Source organism: Tetrao urogallus (assembly GCF_951394365.1).
Source record: "Tetrao urogallus genome assembly, chromosome: 3".
In the NCBI taxonomy this organism is placed as follows: Eukaryota; Metazoa; Chordata; class Aves; order Galliformes; family Phasianidae; genus Tetrao; species Tetrao urogallus.
The window spans coordinates 316320-340116 of NC_136815.1; the positions used below are offsets into that span (position 1 = coordinate 316320).

The 23797-nt window shown below is 51.9% G+C and overlaps 1 protein-coding gene across 1 annotated transcript in view; it reads right to left on the minus strand.

Annotated features, from left to right (window-relative positions):
* Positions 1-23797, minus strand: part of MAPK15 (mitogen-activated protein kinase 15) — a gene marked incomplete at its 3' end in the record, with an annotated part of 33565 nt that overhangs the window by 6858 nt on the left and 2910 nt on the right. Inside the window, exons 2-10 of the mRNA XM_079533192.1 lie at positions 20456-20554; positions 20049-20078; positions 18331-18421; positions 16335-16465; positions 15204-15367; positions 12342-12481; positions 8417-8474; positions 3875-4012; positions 3531-3636 (exon numbers count right to left, since the gene is read on the minus strand). Coding sequence (XP_079389318.1) covers positions 3531-3636; positions 3875-4012; positions 8417-8474; positions 12342-12481; positions 15204-15367; positions 16335-16465; positions 18331-18421; positions 20049-20078; positions 20456-20554 — 957 coding nt within the window. The remainder of the gene's footprint in view (positions 1-3530; positions 3637-3874; positions 4013-8416; positions 8475-12341; positions 12482-15203; positions 15368-16334; positions 16466-18330; positions 18422-20048; positions 20079-20455; positions 20555-23797) is intronic.

Sequence of the window (23797 nt, forward strand, 5' to 3'; positions counted from 1 at the left end):
TATTCACTCTGGCTTTCCTCCCCAGCCTCTCACCGCTGTGCAGCACAGTCCATTCCATCCCGTCCCGCAGTTACATCTGATTTGTCTCTCTGTCCTTTCTCTTCCTTAAGCATTACTCACATGTGAGCTTCAGTTACCTGTGCTGCCTGCAGCCCTTTTCGCTCCTCCTCTGTTCTTTTACAGCACATCTCACCCCCTCACCTTATTTCACCCATTCTGTACCCGCCTACAGCCAAATTACTGGGCCAGTTTAGAACCAGCATCAACGTGTGATCCTCATTCCATGCCCTCTTCTCCCTTTCCAGCTGAAGCTTCTCATTTTTCTTATTTTTTAATCCATTCTTTTCCCCCTTTTTTAAACCAAAGGGAAAGTCCAGCTTTTATTTCCCTTTTGATTTTAGCACATACACCGAAGCTACCAGAACACTGCTTTTCCCTTTTTCCCTGCACAGTCCAAGCTCCAGCATCACCTTTTTCTTTCTTTTTCTTTTTCCCCTTGATTATTACATCATTTTCCGATTTTTCAAGTTCTGTATTTCTCCACATTAGTGTCCAGATACGGCTCCTAGGACTCGTGGGATATCCCTTATTTCTTCAATACAAAGAGACAGACTCTTCCCAAACGACAAGGTTATCCATCACGGGACTTATGGAGCTGCATTTATCCTTCACTTGCTCTTCCTTCTCTGTTGATAGTTCTGCCATGTGCAGACTAGGAGACAGAGAGCAGCCCCATAGGAAGGGATGTGGGGGTTCTGGTGGTTGGCTTCCCCCATAATGGGGAACGGAGGTGCTGATTCCAGCTCTTTTGTGATGGCAACAGGGAATGGCACGGAGCTTTGCTGGATGGGGGTCATGTTAGGGGTTAGGAAAAGGGTGGTGGACAGGCTGCCCAGGACAGTGGGATGCTGAAGCTCAAGGAGTGTTGGGACACTGCTCTCAAACATGGGGTTTGGGAGGTCCTGCATGGAGGCAGGAAATGGAATCAGTGATTGATCCTGGCGGGCAGCTGCCAACCTTTGGAGTGTCCTATGATGCTGCAGTTCTGAGATCTGTCAGTTCTGTGTTTGTGATGCATCGTGCAATGGCTCTTGAACAATTACCTGTATTTTATACGTGCACAGCCACAAAGGAGCTCAGAGAGAGAATGGAAGCACCGGACCCCAAATAACACCGCCAAGCTTCTCCCAGGCCATCAGCCCACCCGAGATCTGCACAAACAGGAGAGCACAGGGCTGCACCATGGGAACCCAAGCTGAGAACTCCTGAGGAAGGAGAAGCAAAGAGCTGGAATGGGCTCCTTCCAGAGCTGTTCCCAAACCCCACCAACCCCATTATCCGGGTGTGAAACCCACCCTGAGCAGCCATCAGCAGATCTCCACATCACCTTAAAGGCAGCTGCTGCCTAGGAGCTGGCCACATTATGGGATGCAGGGGAAAAGCAGTTTGGTTTCACACAGGACTTATTATGGGATGCTTAAGGAAGGAACCAAAGGCAGGAAAGAAGTTTAGGCGACTTGCAGAGAAACAAGTGTGGAAAATCAGTGGTTAAAGGCCTTCAAACAGCCAGTCTCATGTAAAAAGCTGGTCTTATGCTTATCTGCACCTAATCAATGCAATTTGCTCTACCTTATTAATATTTCTTAACTCTTTCCTGTGAGAGGGGCTCCAAATTTTCCTGTATGTGTGACCACGGCTCTGAGGGCTCACCTGCCCATTATGCCAGCAACTGTGTGCAGGTGTGCAGGCACACAATGGGCAGCAAAGATGAAGGCCCTCTCGTTAGTGAATGGCTCCATCTGTCTGGAGCACAAAGGTGAGTGGGTCCCCATGGGCCAGCCTGGCGATGAGAGCACCCCTGTCTGTCCAGGTTTGAAAGCACAAGTGGCACCAGATAAATCATAGAATCATCATAGAATCACAAGGTTGGAAACGACCTGCAAGATCATCCAGTCCAACCGTCTCCTCATCACCATTGCCACCACCAGCACTGAACCACAGCACGCAGCTCCTCATCCAGACGCCTCTTGAACGCTGCCAGGGACGGCGATGTTCAAGAGGACGTGGGAAAGGACATGGGAAATCCAGGCCATCTTTATGTGGGCATAATCCGTACCTGCAACTGGAGTTGGGCAGCATCTTCAGGGACTCATGTCATAATGCAGTAACTGGGGGCAATCATAGAATCATAAAATGGCCTGAGTTGAAAAGGACCACAATGATCACTGAGTTCCAACCCCCTGCTGTGTGCAGGGTCATCGACCACCAGACGAGGCTGCACAGAGAACCCATAGGGTGCCATAGGGATCCATAGGGTGCCATAGGGATCCATAGGGTGCCATAGGGATGCATAGGGTGCCATAGGGATGCATAGGGTGCCATAATCAAAATCATCACAGAATCCCAGCATGGCCCGGGTTGCACAGGAGCACAGCGCTCACCTGGTTCCAATCCCTGCTGTGTGCAGGTCGCCAACCAGCAGCCCAGGCTGCCCAGAGCCACATCCAGCCTGGATGAATGGGGCAGACACAGTAAAGAAGAGGTAACAAATTGTGAGGAAGAGATCAAAGGCTGATGGAATCAGGCTGTAAATGCAATAGCAAGCCTCAGATAAATTGTGAACCTGGAGTACTCAATAAGGGGGAAGTGGGAGGAGTTGTTGGTGTTGGGGGACTGGGGATACAGGGCTGTGATTTGGTTTCAGCTGTGTGCTCCTGTTTGCAGGATGTCCACCACTGCAATTGCAAATTTACACTTTTTCACAGGAGATCCGGTCTCCAAAAATCATTTCTTTCTCACACTACTGGCAGGAACTGGGGACGCGCAGCAGCAGTCGCCTCATCTCTCAGGTTGATGGATAGAACGCATTTTGTTCTAAAAGGTCTGGAGCCCCCAGCACAAGAAGGACAGGGAGCTGTTGGAGAGGGTGCAGAGGAGCCACAAAGGGGATCAGGGGCTGCAGCACCTCCACTGCAAAGACAGGCTGAGGGAGCTGGGCTCGTTCAGCATGGAGGAGAGAAGCTGCAGGGTGACCTCAGTGCAGCCTGCAGTGCCTAAAGGGAGCCTGCAGACAGGAGGGGAGTCAGCTCTGTGCAAGGGGAGATGGCAGCAGGACAAGGGAAATGGTTTGAAGCTGAGGGAGGGCAGCTGGAGGTTGGATGTCAGGGGAAGTTCTGTGCTATGAGAGCGGTGAGGGGCTGGAACAGCTGCCCAGAGAGGCTGTGATGCCCCGTCCATCCCTGGAGGTGTTCAAGGCCAGGTTGGATGGGGCCCTGGGCAGCCTGGGCTGCTGTGAAATGTGGAGGTTGGTGGCCCTACTGTGGTGGGGGGTTGGAGCTCCGTGATCCTTGCAGTCCTTTCCAACCCAACCGTTCTGTGATTCTGTGTGAATGATATGAAACACCACGCTGTCACCGTAAGGATATAAGGAAAGCCCAAGGGAAGGCAAATAGAAGAAAGTGGCAGAATTCATTCAGAATGACAGATACTTGGGGGATTAAGGCTTCAGAAAACAGGGCAAAAGAATGTACCTCATATAATTTGTTTCGATATTCTGCCACAGACAGCTGAGTGTCATCAGCTACAGGAAGAATCACATCGTAACCCAGAGAGGGCTCCGTGGCAGGGCAGTGAAACCTAGGGAGATGACAACATGGCGTAAGGCACTGAGACTAAACCAGCTCCAGAGAGTAATATTACGCTGAATTAACTGTTGTTAAATCATCTAGCGTGACCTCTAGAGTAAACAGGCTTAGAGAGGGTTAGGGATTAACTTCTTTTTTTCTTTCCACAAATAGCATAAAGCACCTCATGCTGAAAGCAGCTGTCTATCATCTGAGCAGAATGCAGGGATTGGCACACTGGCACTGCTCACCTTTTCACATAGGGATGCTGCAGGGCCTCCTCCGCCGTCAGTCGTTTGTCAGGGTTAAACACCAAAAGCTTCTTCAGAAGATCCAAGGCAGGCAAAGGAGTAGAGGATGGTAAAATCTCCTCAAACGTTACCCGTTGCCTGCAAGTTAGGAAGCAATGAAGATGTTCAACATGTCGATGAGAATCAACATGTTGATGAGGGGATGGTGGCCACCCTCAGCAAGTTTGCTGATGACACGAAGTTGGGAGGATTGGCTGAAGGCTGTGTTGCCATTCAGCGAGACCTGGATAGGCTGGAGAGCTGGGCAAAAAAAAACTGGATGAGGTTTAACAAAAGCAACTGTAGAGTCTTGCATCTGGGGAGGAATAATGGCATGCAGCAGTACAGGTTGGGGGATGAGCTGCTGGAGGGGAGCTCTGCAGAGAGGGACCTGGGTGTCCTGGTGGACGACAGGTTGCCATGAGCCAGCAGTGTGCCCTTGTGGCCAAGAGGGCCAATGGCATCCTGGGGTGCATTGCACAGAGCGTGGCCAGCAGGTGGAGGGAGGCGATCCTCCCCCTCTGCTCTGCCCTGCTGAGGCCTCACCTGGAGCACGGCGTCCAGTTCTGGGCTCCCCAGCACAAAACAGACAGGGATCTCTTGGGAAGAGTCCAGCGGAGGGCCACCAAGATGGTGAGGGGCCTGGAGCATCTCTGCTATGGAGAAAGGCTGAGTGAGCTGGGTCTGTTCAGCATGGAGAAAAGAAGGCTGAGAGGGGACCTGATCCAGGTCTGTAAATATCTGAGGTGTGGGGGGCAGAATGGCGAGGCCGGACTCTTTTCAGTGGTGAGTGGAGACAGGACGAGGGGAAACGGCCGGAAACTGCAGCATAGGAAGTTCTGCACCAATGTGCACAAGAACTTCTGTACAGTGAGGTGACGGAGCACTGGAACAGGCTGCCCAGGGAGGTGGTGGAGTCTCCTGCTCTGGAGATGTTCCAGACCTGCCTGGATGCCGACCTGTGCGACCTGCTGTAGGGAACCTGCTTTGGCAGGGGGTTGGACTCGATGAGCTCTGGAGGTCCCTTCCAACCCCTACAATTCTGTGATTCTGTGATAAGCTTACATCATCTATTTCACAGTCCTCAGCATCCTGAGAGTTGGAAGGGACCTGAGGGCACTGTTCCTTCATTGCGCCTTCGTTGTGCCTTCTTTGGTACAGAGGGGACTGTTACAGCTGGAGTCAGGACTCTGGTTCAGCCACAGCACCCATCTGCATGCCCTCAGATCCAAAGATCCTCTCACTCCCCCGAGGCACAGCACAGTGCAACAAAGTTCTCTCCCTCTGTGGCACAGACGAGGCAACTTTTCTTTTGGCGTTTCGTCACTTCAGCAGGAAGTCGTGCCAGCTTGGGTGTGAAGTCCCACCCAGCTGGAGGTGAAATTCACTGCAGGTATTTGCCCAAATTCCCTCACACACCTCATGCCCGGTGACTCGAGCATCTGTAGGCACATCCCTCTGTGGCGTTCATAAATGGATGTTTATCCTTCGGAAAGCCAGAAGGATACTCTGGGAGGCCAGCTGAAGAAGTCATCATAAAAAGGCACGCATCGTTCACATGAGCAGCGAGAGACCTGATGGAGTTTGAGGAGGTTCAGGTTGGACATAAGGAAGAACTTCTTCTCTCAAAGGGTGGTCAGGCACTGCAATGGCTGCCCAGGGAGGTGGTGGAGTCGCCGTCCCTGGCAGCGTTCAAGAGGCATCTGGATGAGGAGCTGCATGATATGGTTTAGTACTGGTGGTGGCAATGGTGATGAGGAGACGGTTGGACTGGATGATATTATAGGTCGTTTCCAACCTTGTGATTCTATGACTCTATGAGTGGATCAAGGTCTGAGCCCTCACCCAACCCTCTAAACATCAGGTTTATCAGTGAGCATCCAGAGAATCCACACAGCTCATAGCTAGGAGGACAGTACTGCCAATTCCCTGATGAGGAGGGATGCCCAGACCGTGGCAGATACGGGTACGGAGTCATTAGAAACTGGTGCGTAGCTTGCTATGGCCTTAGGCTTGTGCAGAAGTGTTGCATTTCCTAATATTTACTAATTAGGTGTGGAATAATTGACTTAAGCAGAATTATGTTGTGGTCTGTGTGAATAACAGGAGAATTCAACAGAACCACGAGACACACGATGAAAAAACCTGGAAATCACACTGAGAGTCATTAAACAGCTGGAACGAAGCTGTCAGCCTAAATAGATTCAGGTTTTCCACATGTGAACCAATGATATTACGTAGGTCATGTAATGTAATGACCTACAGAGGGATCTGGACAGGCTGGAGAGCTGGGCTGAAGCCAATGGGATGAGTTTCAACAAGGCCAAATGCCGGGTCCTGCACTTGGGCTACAACAACCCCAGGCGACGCTGCAGGCTTGGGGCGGTGTGGCTGGAGGACGGCGTAGAGGAAATGGACCTGGGGGTATGGATGGATGCTGGGCTGAACAGGAGCCAGCAGTGTGCCCAGGTGGCCAAGAAGGCCAATGGCAGCCTGGCCTGCATCAGAAACAGTGCTGCCAGCAGGAGCAGAGAGGTGATTGTGCCCCTGTGCTCAGCACTGGTGAGGCCGCACCTCGAGTGCTGTGTCCAGTTTTGGGCCCCTCACTGCAAGAAAGATATTGAGGGCCTGGAACGTGTTCAAAGGAGGGCAACGAAATGGTGAGGGGTCTGGAGCACAGGGCTGATGAGGAGAGGCTGAAGGAGCTGGGAATGTTCAGCCTGGAGAAGAGGAGCTCAGGGCAGAGCTCACTGCTCTCTATGGCTGCTGAAGGCAGGCTGCAGTGAGCTGGGGGTCGGCCTCTGCTCTCGTGCCATCAGTGATGGGAGCAGAGGGAACGGCTTCAAGCTGCGGCAGGGGAGATTCAGGCTGGGCACGAGGAAGTATTACTTGTCAGAAAGGGTGGTCAGGCACTGCAATGGATGCCCAGGGAGGTGGGGGAGGCACCGAGCCTGGGGGTGTTGAAGGAAAGGCTGGATGCTGTGCTGAGGGCCGTGGTTCAGTGGGAGCTGTTGGGAATAGGTGAACGGTTGGACTGGATGAGCTTTGAGGTCTTTTCCAACCTTGGTGATTCTATGATTTGATGATTCTATGATTCTGTCCCTGGAGGTGCTCAAGGCACCTGGATGAGGCTCTGAGCGATTCCTAATCCATCCAACAGTCCACCCTTCAAGTAAGGGATCCATAGGGTGCTATAAAGACACATAGGATGCCACAAGGACCCATAGGGACCCAAAGGGACCCATAGGGTGCTATAAGGACCCATAGGGACCCATAGGGTGCCATAGGGATCCATAGGGTGCCAAAGGGATCCAATAGGGATCCATTGGGTGCTATAAGGACCCATAGGGTGCCATAGGAACCCATAGGGACCCATAGGGTGCCATAGGGATCCATAGAGTGCTATAAGGAACCATAGGATGCTATAGGGACCCATAGGGACCCATAGGGATCCAAAGAGTGCCATAGGGATCCATAGGGATCCATTGGGTGCTATAAGAACCCATAGGGTGCCATAGGGATCCACAGGGTACTATAAGGACCCGTAGGATGCCATAGGGACCCATAGGGACCCATAGGGTGCCACAGGGACCCATAGATGCCATAGGGATCCATAGGGTGCCATAGGGATCCATAGATGCCATAGGGTGCCATAGGGATCCATAGGGTGCTATAAAGACACATAGGATGCCACAGGGACCCATAGGGACCCATAGGGTGCCATAGGGATCTATAGGGTGCTATAAAGACACATAGGATGCCATAGGGACCCATAGGGTGCCATAGGGATCCATAGGGTGCTATAAAGACACATAGGATGCCACAGGGACCCATAGGGACCCATAGGGTGCCATAGGGATCCATAGGGTGCTATAAAGACACATAGGATGCCATAGGGACCCATAGGGTGCCATAGGGATCCGTAGGGTGCTATAAAGACACATAGGATGCCATAGGGACCCATAGGGTGCCATAGGGATCCGTAGGGTGCTATAAAGACACATAGGATGCCATAGGGACCCATAGGGTGCCATAGGGTGCCATAGGGATCCATAGGGTGCTATAAAGACACATAGGATGCCATAGGGACCCATAGGGTGCCATAGGGATCCGTAGGGTGCTATAAAGACACATAGGATGCCATAGGGACCCATAGGGTGCCATAGGGATCCATAGGGTGCTATAAGGACCCATAGGGACCCATAGGGTGCCATAGGGATCCATAGGGTGTCATAATCATAGAATCATCCCAGCATGGCCTGCGTGGCACAGGAGCACAGCGCTCACCTGGTTCCAACCCCTGCTGTGTGCAGGTCGCCAACCAGCAGCCCAGGCTGCCCAGAGCCACATCCAGCCTGGCCTCCAATGCCTGCAGGGTTGGGGCATCCACAGCCTCCTTGGGCAGCCTGTTCCAGCACTGGCAGGTGAACACTGGGATAACTTTTTGTACACACTAAACAGCAGCTGTTGACATCTGAGACACATTTAACATACTGAGCTTACCGGGAACTCATGCGGTCAATAATTGAGGCCCTGTAGTCTGATTGCATAGCCATAATATCTGCAATAACAAAATTACAGTGGACGATCAGCAGAGCTTTGTAGTCTATGCAGGAAAGCAAATACATGGCATTAAAATGGCATAGAGGAAATCAGCCTAATAAATGTCATAGAAAATTATTCTAACAGAGATCGGATGGAAATCTTATGGAGTGGGGACAGAATATTTACTTATACATTTTCTAATACTGTTCACAGTTTCTATTTGCATTCTCATGGGTTTCATAAACATGTGCTCCTATACTCCATAGCTGGAAGCACCAAGACATGTGAGGCAAAACGACCTGCTCCAAAGCACTGCTTTGCACAGAGAATGAGAGATCCAGCTGCTTGCTCCTGCACTTCTGGGTTCTTTTTGACTGATGACCATGAGCTGCTTCCTGGACGTATCTGTCAGACCCTTTTAGTCAACAGTTGCAAAGGAATCGTCTGCTTTTTTTCCAGAATCTTGCTTCTTAGTTCCCTACAAATCTCATGGAAAAGTTGCTGCTCACTGTTCAATTTTCCTTGTTTGAAAAGTTACATCCCTATGGGTCCCTATGGGTCCTTATAGCACCCTATGGATCCCTATGGCACCCTATGGGTCCCTATGGGTCCTTATAGCACCCTATGGATCCCTATGGCACCCTATGGGTCCCTATGGGTCCTTATAGCACCCTATGGATCCCTATGGCACCCTATGGGTCCTTATAGCACCCTATGGATCCCTGTGGCACCCTATGGATCCCTGTGGCACCCTATGGGTCCCTATAGGTCCTTATAGCACCCTATGGATCCCTGTGGCACCCTATGGGTCCCTATGGGTCCTTATAGCACCCTATGGATCCCTATGGCACCCTATGGGTCCCTATGGGTCCTTATAGCACCCTATGGATCTCTATGGCACCCTATGGGTCCCTATGGGTCCCTATAGGTCCTTATAGCACCCTATGGATCCCTATGGCACCCTATGGGTCCCTGTGGCATCCTATGTGTCTTTACAGCACCTTATAGATCCCTATGGCACCCTACGGGTCCCTATGGGTCCTTATAGCACCCTATGGATCCCTATGGCACCCTATGGGTCCCTATGGGTCCCTATAGGTCCTTATAGCACCCTATGGATCCCTATGGCACCCTATGGGTCCCTATAGGTCCTTATAGCACTCTATGGATCCCTATGGCACCCTATGGGTCCCTATGGGTCCCTATAGGTCCTTATAGCACCCTATGGATCCTTATGGCACCCTATGGGTCCCTATAGGTCCTTATAGCACTCTATGGATCCCTATGGCACCCTATGGGTCCCTATGGGTCCTTATAGCACCCTATGGATCCCTATGGCACCCTATGGGTCCCTATGGGTCCTTATAGCACCCTATGGATCTCTATGGCACCCTATGGGTCCCTATGGGTCCCTATAGGTCCTTATAGCACCCTATGGATCCCTATGGCACCCTATGGGTCCCTGTGGCATCCTATGTGTCTTTACAGCACCTTATAGATCCCTATGGCACCCTACGGGTCCCTATGGGTCCTTATAGCACCCTATGGATTCCTATGGCACCCTATGGGTCCCTATGGGTCCCTATAGGTCCTTATAGCACCCTATGGATCCCTATGGCACCCTATGGGTCCCTATAGGTCCTTATAGCACTCTATGGATCCCTATGGCACCCTATGGGTCCCTATGGGTCCCTATGGGTCCTTATAGCACCCTATGGCACCCTGTGGCACCCTATGGATCCCTATGGGTCCCTATGGGTCCCTATGGATCCTTATAGCACCCTATGGATCCCTATGGGTCCCTGTGGCATCCTATGTGTCTTTACAGCACCCTATGGATCCCTCACTTGAAGGGTGGACTGTTGGATGGATTAGGAATCGGCTGGCTGGACACAGCCAAAGGGTTGTGATCAATGGTTCTGTATCAGGGTGCAGGAGGACAAGTTTGTGTCCCTCAGGAGTCGGTCTTCAACGTCTCTCCATCAATGACGGACGATGGCATCGAGTGCAGCCTCAGGGATTTTGTGATAACACCAAGCTGAGTGCTGCAGTCCAAACACTGAAGGAAGGGAAGCCATCCAGAGGGACCTGGACAGGCTGGAGAAGTGAAATCTAACGAGGTTCAGTAGGGCCAGGTGCAGGTGCCGCATTTGGGTTGGGGCAAACCCAGGTATTGATAGAGACTGGGCAAAGAACCCCATGAGAGCAGCCCTGTGGAGAAGGACTGGGGGTCCTGGTGGGCTAGGAGCTGGACATGAGCAGAGGGCTGGAGCAGCTCTGCTGTGAGGAAGGCTGAGGGAACTGGGCTGGTTTGGCTTGGAGAAGAGAAGGCTGCAGGGAGGCCTTCAGTGCTTGGAGGGAGCAGATAAACAGGAGGGGAACGGCTGTGTGTGAGGGTGGGTGGTGACAGGACAAGGGGAATGGCTTTAAAGTGAGCCAGGGGAGGTTTGGGTTGGATCTGAGGAGGAAGTTTTTGAGCCAGAGGGTGGTGAGGCACTGGCACAGGTTGCCCAAGGAGGCTGTGGATGCCCCATCCCTGCAGGCATTGGAGGCCAGGCTGGATGTGGCTCTGGGCAGCCTGGGCTGCTGGTTGGCGACCTGCACGCAGCAGGGGTTGGAACCAGGTGAGTGCTGTGCTCCTGTGCAACCCAGGCCATGTTGGGATTCTGGGATTCTATGATTGTGGGTCCCTATGGCACCCTGTGGATCCCTATGGCACCCTATCAATCCCTATGGCACCCTATGGATCACTGTGGCTCACTATGGATCCTTATGGCACCCTGTGGATCCCTATGGCACCATATCAATCTCTGTGGCCCCCTATGGATCACTGTGGCTCACAATGGATATGGCACCCTATGGGTCCTTATAGCACCCTGTGGATCCCTATGACACCCTGTGGATCCTTATAGCAGCCTGTGGATCCTTATGGCTCCCCGTAGATCCCTATGGCACCCTATGGGTCCTTATGGCACCCTGTGGATCCTTATGGCACCCTATGGATCACTGTGGCTCACTATGGATCCTTATGGCACCCTGTGGGTTCTCTGGGCAGCCTGGGCTGCTGGTTGGCGACCTGCACACAGCAGGGGTTGGAACCAGGTGAGCGCTGTGCTCCTGTGCCACCCAGGCCATGCTGGGATTCTATGATTATGGCTCCTTATGGGTCCCTATGGCACCCTGTGGATCCCTATGGCACCCCATGGGTTCTTATGGCAACCTGTGGGTCCCTATGGCACACTATGAATCCTTATGACACCCTATGGCACCCTATGTATCCTTATGGCACCCTATGGATCCTTATGGCACCCTATGGATCCTTATGGCACCCTATGGATCCCTATGGCACCCTATGTGTTCTCTGGGCAGCCTGGTCTGCTATTTGTTGACCTGCACACAGCAGGGGTTGGAACTGGATGATCTTTGAGGTCCTTTCCAACTCAGGCCATTCTATGATTCATTCTATTATTTACACAATCACAGAATCACAAGGTTGGAAACGACCTGCAAGATCATCCAGTCCAACCACCCTCCCGTTCCTATCAGTACCACAAGCTACTAAACCACATCTCGTTAGATTTCCAGACCAAAATTACAATTTACCATGACTACACCAGTCCAACTGAGGTATGATACTCTGTTTTAAACCTCTGCCATCTTATAAAACTTAAAAATGTTCTGAAGGCCTTGTTCTTCCTTCTCATCTAATCAAGGGCAGGTCTGTTTTATTATAAAATTAGCATTTCTCAATTAAGTTTTCCTTCCTTGGGAAGATGTTAGAAGAAGATCTAACGGATATCTTCTTTCTGATCCAGACAGGCTGCTTTCTTTCACTCTTTTTATCTCTTCTTTAAGTAACTTCCTCCATAGGGAAAAGTCTTACCTTCTGAAGATGGGGCAGGAATGACCCTCAAGATCTGCTCTATTTGATTGATGGTTGATGTTCCAGGAAAAAGAGGTTTTCCAAGCAGCAGCTCGCCCAGAATGCAGCCAATGCTCCACATGTCTACCCCTTTAGTGTAGCTACAAAGAAGAACAGAACAGAGTTTGGTCTGTCTTTTTAGTACCTGGCATTCCTATAATCTATTTTGCCTTATTTTGCAAGAAAATTAAGTTCTTTTATTCCATATAAAACCAGAGAAGGAAATATATTAAAGGTGGGTCTCAGAACAAGGCAACATCTACTGGTCACATTACCAACAGTGAAGATACAAAGCTGCTGCTTAGAAACAACTGATAGGTGTCATATGATTTTTCAGGGCGTAATGCAGCTAGAAAATAGTTACCATTATTGATGGCAAACAGTGGATAAACCACAGAAAGGTTTGCATCGGAACAGACCTTAAAGATGAACCAGTTCCAACCCCACTGCAACGTGCAGGGACTTCCCAGATCGCTCAGAGCCTCATCCAGGTGCCTTGAGCACCTCCAGGGATAGAATCATAGAATCACTGCAAAGACAGGCTGAGGGAGCTGGGCTCGTTCAGCATGGAGGAGATCATCTATGATCATAGAATCATAGAATCACCAAGGTTGGAAAAGACCTCAAAGCTCATCCAGTCCAACCGCTCCCCCATCACCAACAGCTCCCACTGAACCACGTCCCTCAGCACAGCATCCAGCCTTTCCTTCAACACCCCCAGGCTCGGTGCCTCCCCCACCTCCCTGGGCATCCATTGCAGTGCTGCCCACCTTTCTGACACCTCATTCTTCCTCGTGCCCAGCCTGAATCTCCCCTGCCGCAGCTTGAAGCCGTTCCCTCTGCTCCTATCACTGATGGCACGAGAGCAGAGGCCGACCCCCAGCTCACTGCAGCCTGCCTTCAGCAGCCATGGAGAGCAGTGAGCTCTGCCCTGAGCTCCTCTTCTCCAGGCTGAACATTCCCAGCTCCTTCAGCCTCTCCTCATCAGCCCTGTGCTCCAGACCCCTCACCATTTCATTGCCCTCCTTTGAACACGTTCCAGGGCCTCCATGTCTTTCTTGCAGTGAGGGGCCCAAAACTGGACACAGCACTCGAGGTGCGGCCTCACCAGTCCTGAATACAGGGGCACAATCACCTCTCTGCTCCTGCTGGCAGCACTGTTTCTGATGCAGGCCAGGCTGCCATTGGCCTTCCTGGCCACCTGGGCACACTGCTGGCTCCTGTTCAGCCCAGCATCCATCCATACCCCCAGGTCCGTTTCCTCTACGCCGTCCTCCAGCCACACCGCCCCAAGCCTGCAGCGTCGCCTGGGGTTGTTGTAGCCCAAGTGCAGGACCCGGCATTTGGCCTTGTTGAACCTCATCCCATGGGCTTCAGCCCAGCTCTCCAGCCTGTCCAGATCCCTCTGTAGGGCCTCGCTACCCCCAGGCAGATCCACGCTTCCAGCCCATTTGGTGTCATCTGCGAATGTACTGAGGGTGCACTCGATGCCCTCATCGAGGTCATCAATAAAGATATTGAAGAAGACAGGCTCAGCACCGACCCCTGGGGAACACCGCTCACGACCGGTCGCCAGGATGGGACGTCCTCACCTTGTCTGGGCAAACTGATCCAGTGCCTCCCTACTTTTACATCCTACCTTTTACTACCCCTTCTCCTATCACCGCATGCCCTTGTAAAAAGTCCCTTCCCAGCTTTCCTACAGCCCTCCTTTAAATACTAAGAAGGTATAAAGTCTCCCTGGAGTCTTTTCACTTTCCAGCTCTCAGTCTGCCTTCGTAGAAGAGGTGCTGCAGCCTCTGAGCATCCTTATGGCCTCCTCTGGACTCACTCCAACAGATCAAAAAGACAGTGTGCACAACATCCAGATTTCAAACTTGGGGCATAAAACCCACATGTATTTTCTATCGGGAAGCATCAGCTAGTACTGAAAATCTTCCTTAGGCAAAAGTAGAATAAGCCAAAGCTTTCAGCTCCATCATCAAAGAAAAGCAATGTGCTTGAAAAGATGGTCAGAGGGCTGCAGCACCTCCACTGCAAAGACAGGCTGAGGGAGCTGGGCTCGTTCAGCATGGAGGAGAGAAGCTGCAGGGTGACCTCAGTGCAGCCTGCAGTGCCTAAAGGGAGCCTGCAGACAGGAGGGGAGTCAGCTCTGTGCAAGGGGAGATGGCAGCAGGACAGGGAATGGTTTGGAGTTGAGGGAGGGCAGCTGGAGGTTGGATGTCAGGGGAAGTTCTGTGCTATGAGAGCGGTGAGGGCCTGGAACAGCTGCCCAGAGAGGCTGTGATGCCCCGTCCATCCCTGGAGGTGTTCAAGGCCAGGTTGGATGGGGCCCTGGGCAGCCTGGGCTGCTGTGAAACGGGGAGGTTGGTGGCCCTGCTGTGGTGGGGGGTCGGAGCTTCATCATCCTTGGGGTCCCTTCCAACCTGGGCCATGCTGTGATGCTGTGAAAAGTAGCAAATTGAGGAAAAAAATCTGCCTCCCTGAGTCCTTAAAGCCAAATTCTGAATAAGAGCACAGAGGCGCTCAACAAAATTTTGCAATGAATCAGATTTAAGGAGAGGAAAAAAAACAGATCTGTGGGAGAAAAGATGATAAACAGATGAGCTGATATTGTAGGTAAGTGGTCAATCTAAGAAGCCAGGAAAGAAACGTACGTGTAATGAGAGAAGTTTAAATGCATGTCGAGAAAACGGACCGCTGACCTCCCAATGCACCCAGAGACATCCAAAATGAAAGGATTTAAGACTTCTCAATCAAAAATTTTCCCCAGCAGTGAAGGAATTGCACAGTGCCACCCCTTTGCTCAGAGCAGGCCGTTACCTCCGGGAGGAAAGCAGGATCTCAGGGGCTCGGTACCAGCGTGTGGCCACGTATTCTGTTAAAGCAGGGCTGCTTTGTTCTTCATCCATCTGACACAAAGAACGGGCCAGCCCAAAATCACAGAGCTTCACAAAGCAGTCTGCATCCAGCAAGATATTCGAAGGCTGAATTGAAGAAAGGAAAACGAATAAGATCTTTACGCTCTGAATGGCAGAAGGTCATCAACATCCTTCTACCAGTCGTGTTCTTCTCATACTCATTCTCACTATCTTCTCATAATGGGATGAGGTTCAACAAGGCCAAATGCCGGGTCCTGCACTTCAGCTACAACAACCCCAGGTGATGCTGCAGGCTTGGGGCGGTGTGGCTGGAGGACGGCGTAGAGGAAATGGACCTGGGGGTATGGATGGATGCTGGGCTGAACAGGAGCCGACAGTGTGCCCAGGTGGCCAAGAAGGCCAATGGCAGCCTGGCCTGCATCAGAAACAGTGCTGCCAGCAGGAGCAGAGAGGTGATTGTGCCCCTGTATTCAGGACTGGTGAGGCCGCACCTCGAGTGCTGTGTCCAGTTTTGGGCCCCTCACTGCAAGAAAGACATGGAGGCCCTGGAACGTGTTCAAAGGAGGGCAACGAAATGGTGAGGGGTCTGGAACACAGGGCTGATGAGGAGAGGCTGAAGGAGCTGGGAATGTTCAGCCTGGAGAAGAGGAGCTCAGGGCAGAGCTCACTGCTCTCTATGGCTGCTGAAGGCAGGCTGCAGTGAGCTGGGGGTCGGCCTCTGCTCTCGTGCCATCAGTGATAGGAGCAGAGGGAACAGCTTCAAGCTGCGGCAGGGGAGATTCAGGCTGGACATGAGGAAGAATGAGGTGTCAGAAAGGTGGGCAGCACTGCAATGGATGCCCAGGGAGGTGGTGGCGGCACCGAGCCTGGGGGTGTTGAAGGAAAGGCTGGATGCTGTGTTGAGGGACAGGGTTTAGTGGGAGCCATTGGGAATAGGTGAACGGCTGGACTGGGGGAGCTTTGAGGTCTTTTCCAACCTTGGTGATTCTATGATTCTATGATTCTATACATTTCCAGTTAGTGTTTAACAGAAAGGCTGAGAGAAAGATAAGGACTAGCAACTGAAACATACCTTCTGATCCCTGTGAATAACATTTCCTGAATGGATGAATTTAGTGGCTTTCAGGAGTTGATAGAGAATGTAACACTTGTGGATGTCTTTCAGCACATTCCCCTTCTTAATCACAGCATGTAAATCTGTCTCTGTAATACAAAGCAGGAGAAGAATTGCTCCAAACCAGGCCAGGATGGACGTTTTACAGACTGCAGCCTCTCAATTGAACTCTCAGTGGAGGTGAACGCTTCAACCGCTGACCGCATTGCAACAGAAAAACAGCATCACAGACTACGGAAGGGACCCATAAGGATCATCAAGAGCAACTCCTGGCTCCACAGAGGACCCCCAGAAATCACAGTCTGTCTGAGAGCACTGCTCAAACTCTTCTGTAACACTGATAGGCTTGGTGCCATGAACCCTTGGGAAGCTGCTCCAATGCCTAGACACTCTCACTTGAGAACCTTTACCCGCTTGACCCTCCCCTGCCATAGCTGCATGCTGCTCCTTCGGGTCCAATGCAGACAGATCAGTGCTTCCCCTTCCTAAAGAAGCTGTGGGTCACCATAGGGAGACCTCATGGTGGCCTTCAGTGCTTGGAGGGAGCGGATAAACAGGAGGGGAACGGCTGTGTGTGAGGGTGGGTGGTGACAGGACAAGGGGAATGGCTTTAAAGTGAGCCAGGGGAGGTTTGGGTTGGATATGAGGAGGAAGTTTTTGAGCCAGAGGGCGGTGAGGCACTGGCACAGGTTGCCCAAGGAGGCTGTGGATGCCCCATCCCTGCAGGCATTGGAGGCCAGGCTGGATGTGGCTCTGGGCAGCCTGGGCTGCTGGTTGGCGACCTGCACACAGCAGGGGTTGGAACCAGGTGAGCGCTGTGCTCCTGTGCAACCCAGGCCATGCTGGGGTTCTGTGATTCTATGGGTTCTTATGGCACCCCATGCATCCCCAGGGCATCCCTATGGATCCTTATGGCATCCAATGGATCCCAATCGCACCCTATGGATTCTTAGGACAGTCTATGGATCCTTATGGCACCCAAAGGTGACCTATGGATCCGCAGGGCCTTAAGGAAACTATGCATCCTTAGCACAGCCTATGGATCCCTATGGCACCCATGGATTCTTATGGCACTGCTGTGGGTCCTTATGGCACCCTATGGATCCTTATGGCACTGCTGTGGGTCCCTATGGCACCCTATGGATCCCTGTGGCACCCTATGGATCCCTGTGGCTCACTATGGATCCTTATGGCACCCTGTGGGTTCTCTGGGCAGCCTGGGCTGCTGGTTGGCGACCTGCACACAGCAGGGGTTGGAACCAGGTGAGCGCTGTGCTCCTGTGCAACCCAGGCCATGCTGGGGTTCTGTGATCATTCTATGATTATGGCACCCTACGGGTTCTTGTGGCACCCTATGCATCTCTATGGCACCCTACGGGTTCTTGTGGCACCCTATTCATCTCTATGGCACCCTATGGGTTCTCTGGGCAGCCTAGTCTGGGGGTTGGCAGCCCGGCCCACAGCAGAGGGTTGACACTAAATGACCACTGTGGTCCTTTTCAACCCAGGCCATTCTATAACCTATGATTCTATAACTTCAAGTCCCACATCCAAGTCACTTACAAAAATATTAGAGATAACAGTCACTAAAATGGAACCTCCCAGCCACCGGTGACTGCAGTCAGTCTGAGCTCGAGCCTGCAGTCTCTATTATCACTGTATTATCTATTACTTGCAGGTTATGCTACAGTAATTGCTCCATTATTACACAATTTTGTTACAGTAGAACTACATATAGTCTCTTCTATATGCAATTCTGCCATCTCTTCTATCTCTGTAAGTCTTCTGATTTGATGCTCCCTGCCTTCCTTCCCTTCCAACCCAACAGTTCTCTCAGCATTATTATTCCCTCCAAAGCATGGCTGCTGTTCCCATCTAATCACAACAGGGAAGGAAGGAAGAAAGAGAACTTGCAAGACAGGGTATGTTTAAGTAGCCAACAACGCTCAGTCACCCATAGACTCAAAAATGAGGTAGATGTCCTTGTTGTTCTGAGCTCGGATAACATCGAGCAGCTTGATGATATTGGGATGCTCTCCAAATTCCTGCAGAGGGAAGAGAGACCCAGCAGTCAAAGTCGAGTGAATCACACAAGAAAACTGTAATTATTTCCTTTCGTATTATTCTCTAGAACAAACAGTCATGTGCAGTTTCCTTCATTGAGCTTCTACTGAAATATAAACTGTATTTAATTCTTCTCCACAATATGGAACCAGTCAATTATTCAAAAGTTCTGTATAAGGAATCAGTACTGCAAATGCTGCTGTGTTATGTGTGAGTAAAATTCAGTCAACAGCACTGGCACAGGTTGCCCAAGGAGGCTGTGGATGCCCCATTCCTCGAGGCATTCCAGGCCAGGCCGGATGTGGCTCTGGGCAGACGAATCACACCATCACTTCATTGCATTTGGGTCACTGTGTTTTCTAATGACTGCTTTGCAAGGCAGCGGGAAAAAAAAGTGAAAGGTCGTGTCAGTACTGAACACCGCACTTGGAAAAAGGATGAGAAGAAAATCACAGAATTGTAGGGGTTGGAAGGGAGCTGCAGAGCTCATGGAGTCCAACCCCCTGCCCAAGCTGTTCCTACAGCAGGTCGCACAGGTTGGCATCCAGGCAGGTCTGGAACATCTGCAGAGCAGGAGACTCCACCACCTCCATGGGCAGCCTGTTCCAGTGAACAGTGGGACCATAGAGACACGTTGGGACCCATAGAGACATGTTGGGACCCATAGAGACACATTGAGACACATTGGGACCCATAGATACAGGTTGGGACCCATAGAGACACATTGGGACCCATAGAGACACATTGGGACCCACAGATTCCACCACCTTCCTGCAGCCTGTTCCAGTGCTCCTCCCCTCACTGCACAGCCGTTCCTTCGCACATTGGTGCAGAACTTCCTATGCTGCAGTTTCCAGCCGTTTCCCCTCGTCCTGTCTCCACTCACCACTGAAAAGAGTCCGGCCTCGCCATTCTGCCCCCCACACCTCAGATATTTATGGACCTGGATCAGCTCCCCTCTCAGCCTTCTTTTCTCCAGGCTGAACAGACCCAGCTCACTCAGCCTTTCTCCATAGCAGAGATGCTCCAGGCCCTTCACCATCTTGGTGGCCCTCCACTGGACTCTTCCCAAGAGATCCCTGTCTGTTTTGTGCTGGGGAGCCCAGAACTGGACGCCGTGCTCCAGGTGAGGCCTCACCAGGGCAGAGCAGAGGGGGAGGATCGCCTCCCTCGACCTGCTGGCCACGCTCTGTGCAATGCACCCCAGGATGCCATTGGCCCTCTTGGCCACAAGGGCACACTGCTGGCTCATGGCAACCTGTCGTCCACCAGGACACCCAGGTCCCTCTCCGCAGAGCTCCCCTCCAGCAGCTCATCCCCCATCCTGTACTGCTGCATGCCATTATTCCTCCCCAGATGCAAGACTCCACACTTGCTGTTGTTAAACCTCATCCGGTGTTTTTCTGCCCAGCTCTCCAGCCTGTCCAGCTCTCGCTGAATGGCAGCACGGCCTTCAGCCAATCCTCCCAACTTCGTATCATCAGCAAACTTGCTGAGGGTGGCCACCATCCCCTCATCAAGGTCACTGATGAAGATGTTGAACAAGACCGGATGTGTGAACATCAGAGAGAACTGAAAACCAAAGAGTATTGGGAAAATGGACCATACCTGTAGGAACATAATCTCACGAAACGTTCTCTAGAAAGAAGCAAAAAATCATTATCACATTAGCAGCATGACAGAAGAGAGCATGGACTTCCTGTGGGAAAGGAAGACCCATTCTCATTTCTAAGGGAGAGGAAAGCTTCATATAGTAGGCAGGCTTGGGGAAAAAACAAACAGTTGCTCCGTTAGGTGAGGATACAGGTGCTCTCCAGATTGAGATACTATAGGACATCATATCCTCCATCCAGGTTAGTTCAGGTTGGATCTCAGGAGGAACTTCTCTACAGAAAGGGCTGTTCAGCACTGCCATGGGCTGCCAGGGAGGCGGTTGGCTCACCATCCCTGGCTGTGTTTTACAGCCATTGGATGTGGTGCTCAGGGCCACATAAATGTTATAAATGGTCTCTTACCTGAGCATCTGTTCTGTTCCTGAAAGCATCAAAAATCTTTTTAACTGCAACTATTTCTCCTGTCCGGCGGTTAATTGCTTTCCATACAATGCCGTAAGCCTGCAGGGGGAAAGGACAGGTGAGTGGAACACTGCAGCATCCCAGCAGAATTCAGACCTTCAGCGTGGGAATTCAGTAGAGAAACTCAACAATTACCTACAAGAAAGAGAAATTAGTCCAATAATTAATACTTTGTTCATTGGAGGACTGAGAACATCTATACTGCTGCTGGTTGGCGACCTGCACACAGCAGGGGTTGGAACCAGGTGAGCGCTGTGCTCCTGTGCAACCCAGGCCATGCTGGGGTTCTGTGATTATGGCACCCTGTGGATCCTTACGGATCCCTATGGCACCCTATGGGTCCCTATGGGTCCTTATAGCACCCTGTGGGTCCCTATGGGTCCCTATGGCACCCTGTGGATCCCTATGGCACCCTGTCGGTTCTTATGGCACCCTGTGGATCCCTATGACACCCTGTGGATCCTTATAGCAGCCTGTGGATCCTTATGGCTCCCCGTAGATCCCTATGGCACCCTATGGGTCCTTATGGCACCCTATGGGTCCCTATGGCACCCTGTGCATCCCTATGGGTCCCTATGGCACCCTATGGGTCCTTATAGCACCCTATGGGTCCCTATGGCACCCTATGGGTCCTTATAGCACCCTGTGGATCCTTATAGCAGCCTGTGGATCCTTGTGGCTCCCTGTAGATCCCTATGGCACCCTATGGGTCCTTATGGCACCCTATGTGTCCCTATGGCACCCTGTGCATCCCTATGGGTCCCTATGTCACCCTATGGGTCCTTATAGCACCCTATGGGTCCCTATGGCACCCTATGGATTCTTAGGACAGTCTATGGATCCTTATGGCACCCAAAGGTGACCTATGGATCCGCAGGGCCTTAAGGAAACCTATGCATCCTTAGCACAGCCTATGGATCCCTATGGCACTGCTGTGGGTCCTTATGGCACTCTATGGATCCTTATGGCACTGCTGTGGGTCCCTATGGCACCCTATGGATCCCTGTGGCACCCTATGGATCCTTATGGCACTGCTGTGGGTCCCTATGGCACCCTATGGATCCCTATGGCACCCTATGTGTTCTCTGGGCAGCCTGGTCTGCTGGTTGGTGACCTGCACACAAGCAGGGGGTTGGAACTCAATGCTCATCGTGGTCCTTTCCAACCCAGGCCTTTCTATGGTTCTGTGATTCTATGTTCCAGGTTCATAAACATTCTTGGGAAGTCCCCCTGAATGCCGTTATCTCTTATCTAAGTATGAAAACCACTCAGCAAACACAGGAACTGTTTGACTTCGTGCAGACATTTAAACATTAACACGAAAGCAATGACACCACTGCGCAGCCATAAAGCACTCCTTAGAATGCGGAAAGATTCAAATCTATGACCAGAAATAAGAAAGTTGGATCTGTCCCACACGGCAGACCGAGTAACGAGCATCTGCAAGGACCACATTAATTAACAGCCATCCAGAACAGACAAAATTCAGGTTAAATGCCCAGCTCCGTAGCGTCACAGAATGGCCTGCGTTGAAAAAGCCCACGATGCTCATCTGGTTCCAACCCCCTGCTGTGTGCAGGGTCATCAAACAGCAGACCAAGCTGCCCAGAGAGTCCAAAGGGTGACATAGGGGTCATAGAGTGCCATAAGGATCCATAGGGTGCCATAGGGATCCATAGGGTGCCATAACGACACAGAGTACCATAGGGATCCACAGCAGTGCCATAGGGACCCATAGCAGTGCTATAGGGATCCATAGGGTGCCATAGGGACGCACAGCAGTGCCATAGGGACCCACAGCAGTGCTATACAGATCCCTAGGGTGCCACAGGGACCCATAGCAGTGCTATAAGGATCCATAGGGTGCCATAGGGATCCACAGCAGTGCTATAGGGACCTATAGCAGTGCTATAGGGATCCATAGGGTGCCATAGGGATGCACAGCAGTGCCATAGGGACCCACAGCAGTGCCATAGGGACCAACAGCAGTGCTATACAGATCCCTAGGGTGCCACAGGGACCCTTAGCAGTGCTATAGGGATCCATAGGGTGCCATAGGGACCCACAGCAGTGCCATAGGGACCCACAGCAGTGCTATACAGATCCCTAGGGTGCCACAGGGACCCATAGCAGTGCTATAGGGATCCATAGGTTGCCATAGGGACCCATAGCAGTGCTATAGGTTCCCATAGGGACCAACAGCAGTGCCATAGGGATCCACAGCAGTGCCATAGGGATCCCTAGGGTGCCACAGGGACCCACAGCAATGCCATAGGGATCCATAGAGTGCCATAGGGACCCATAGCAGTGCTATAGGGATCCATAGGGTGACATAGGGATGCATAGCAGTGCTATAGGGACCCATAGCAGTGCTATAGGTTCCCATAGGGTGCCATAGGGACCACCAGCAGTGCCATAGGGATCCCTAGGGTGCCACAGGGACCCACAGCAATGCCATAGGGATCCATAGGGTGCCATAGGGATGCATAGCAGTGCTATAGGGATCCATAGGGTGCCATTAGGACCAACAGCAGAATCACAGAATCACAGAATCACCCGGGTTGGAAGGGACCTCAAGGATCATGTAGTTCCAACCCCCCTGCCTAGCAGGGCCACCAAACATACACATTTAGATCAGGTTGCCCAGGACCCCGTCCAACCTGGCCTTGAACACGTCCAAGGACGGGGCATCCACAACCTCCCTGGGCAGCCCGTTCCAGGGCCTAACCACTCTCCTCGTAAAGAACTTCCCCCTAACATCCAACCTAAATCTTCCCTCCTTCAACTTGGATCCATTTCCCCTAGTCCTGCTATTGTCAGCCCTTATGAAGAGTTTACTCCCCTCCTGGGTGTAGGTTCCCTTCAGGTATTGATAGGCTGCAATGAGGTCGCCCCGCAGCCTTCTCTTCTCCAGGCTGAACAAGCCCAACTCCCTCAGCCTGTCCTCATAGGGGAGGTGCTCCAGCCCCCTGATCATCTTAGTCGCCCTCCTCTGGACCCTTTCCAAAATCTCCATGTCTTTCTTGTACTGAGGGCTCCACACCTGGACACAGTACTCCAGATGGGGCCTCACAAGAGCCGAGTAGAGAGGGACAATCACTTCCCTGTCCCTGCTGACCACCCCTCTCCTGATGGAGCCCAGGATCCCATTTGCCTTTCGAGCTGCCAGAGCGCACTGCTGGCTCATGTTGAGTCTCTCGTCCATCAGGACCCCCAGGTCCTTCTCTGCCGAGCTGCTCTCAAGGACCACTCCTCCCAGCTTGTACGGGTGCCTGGGGTTCT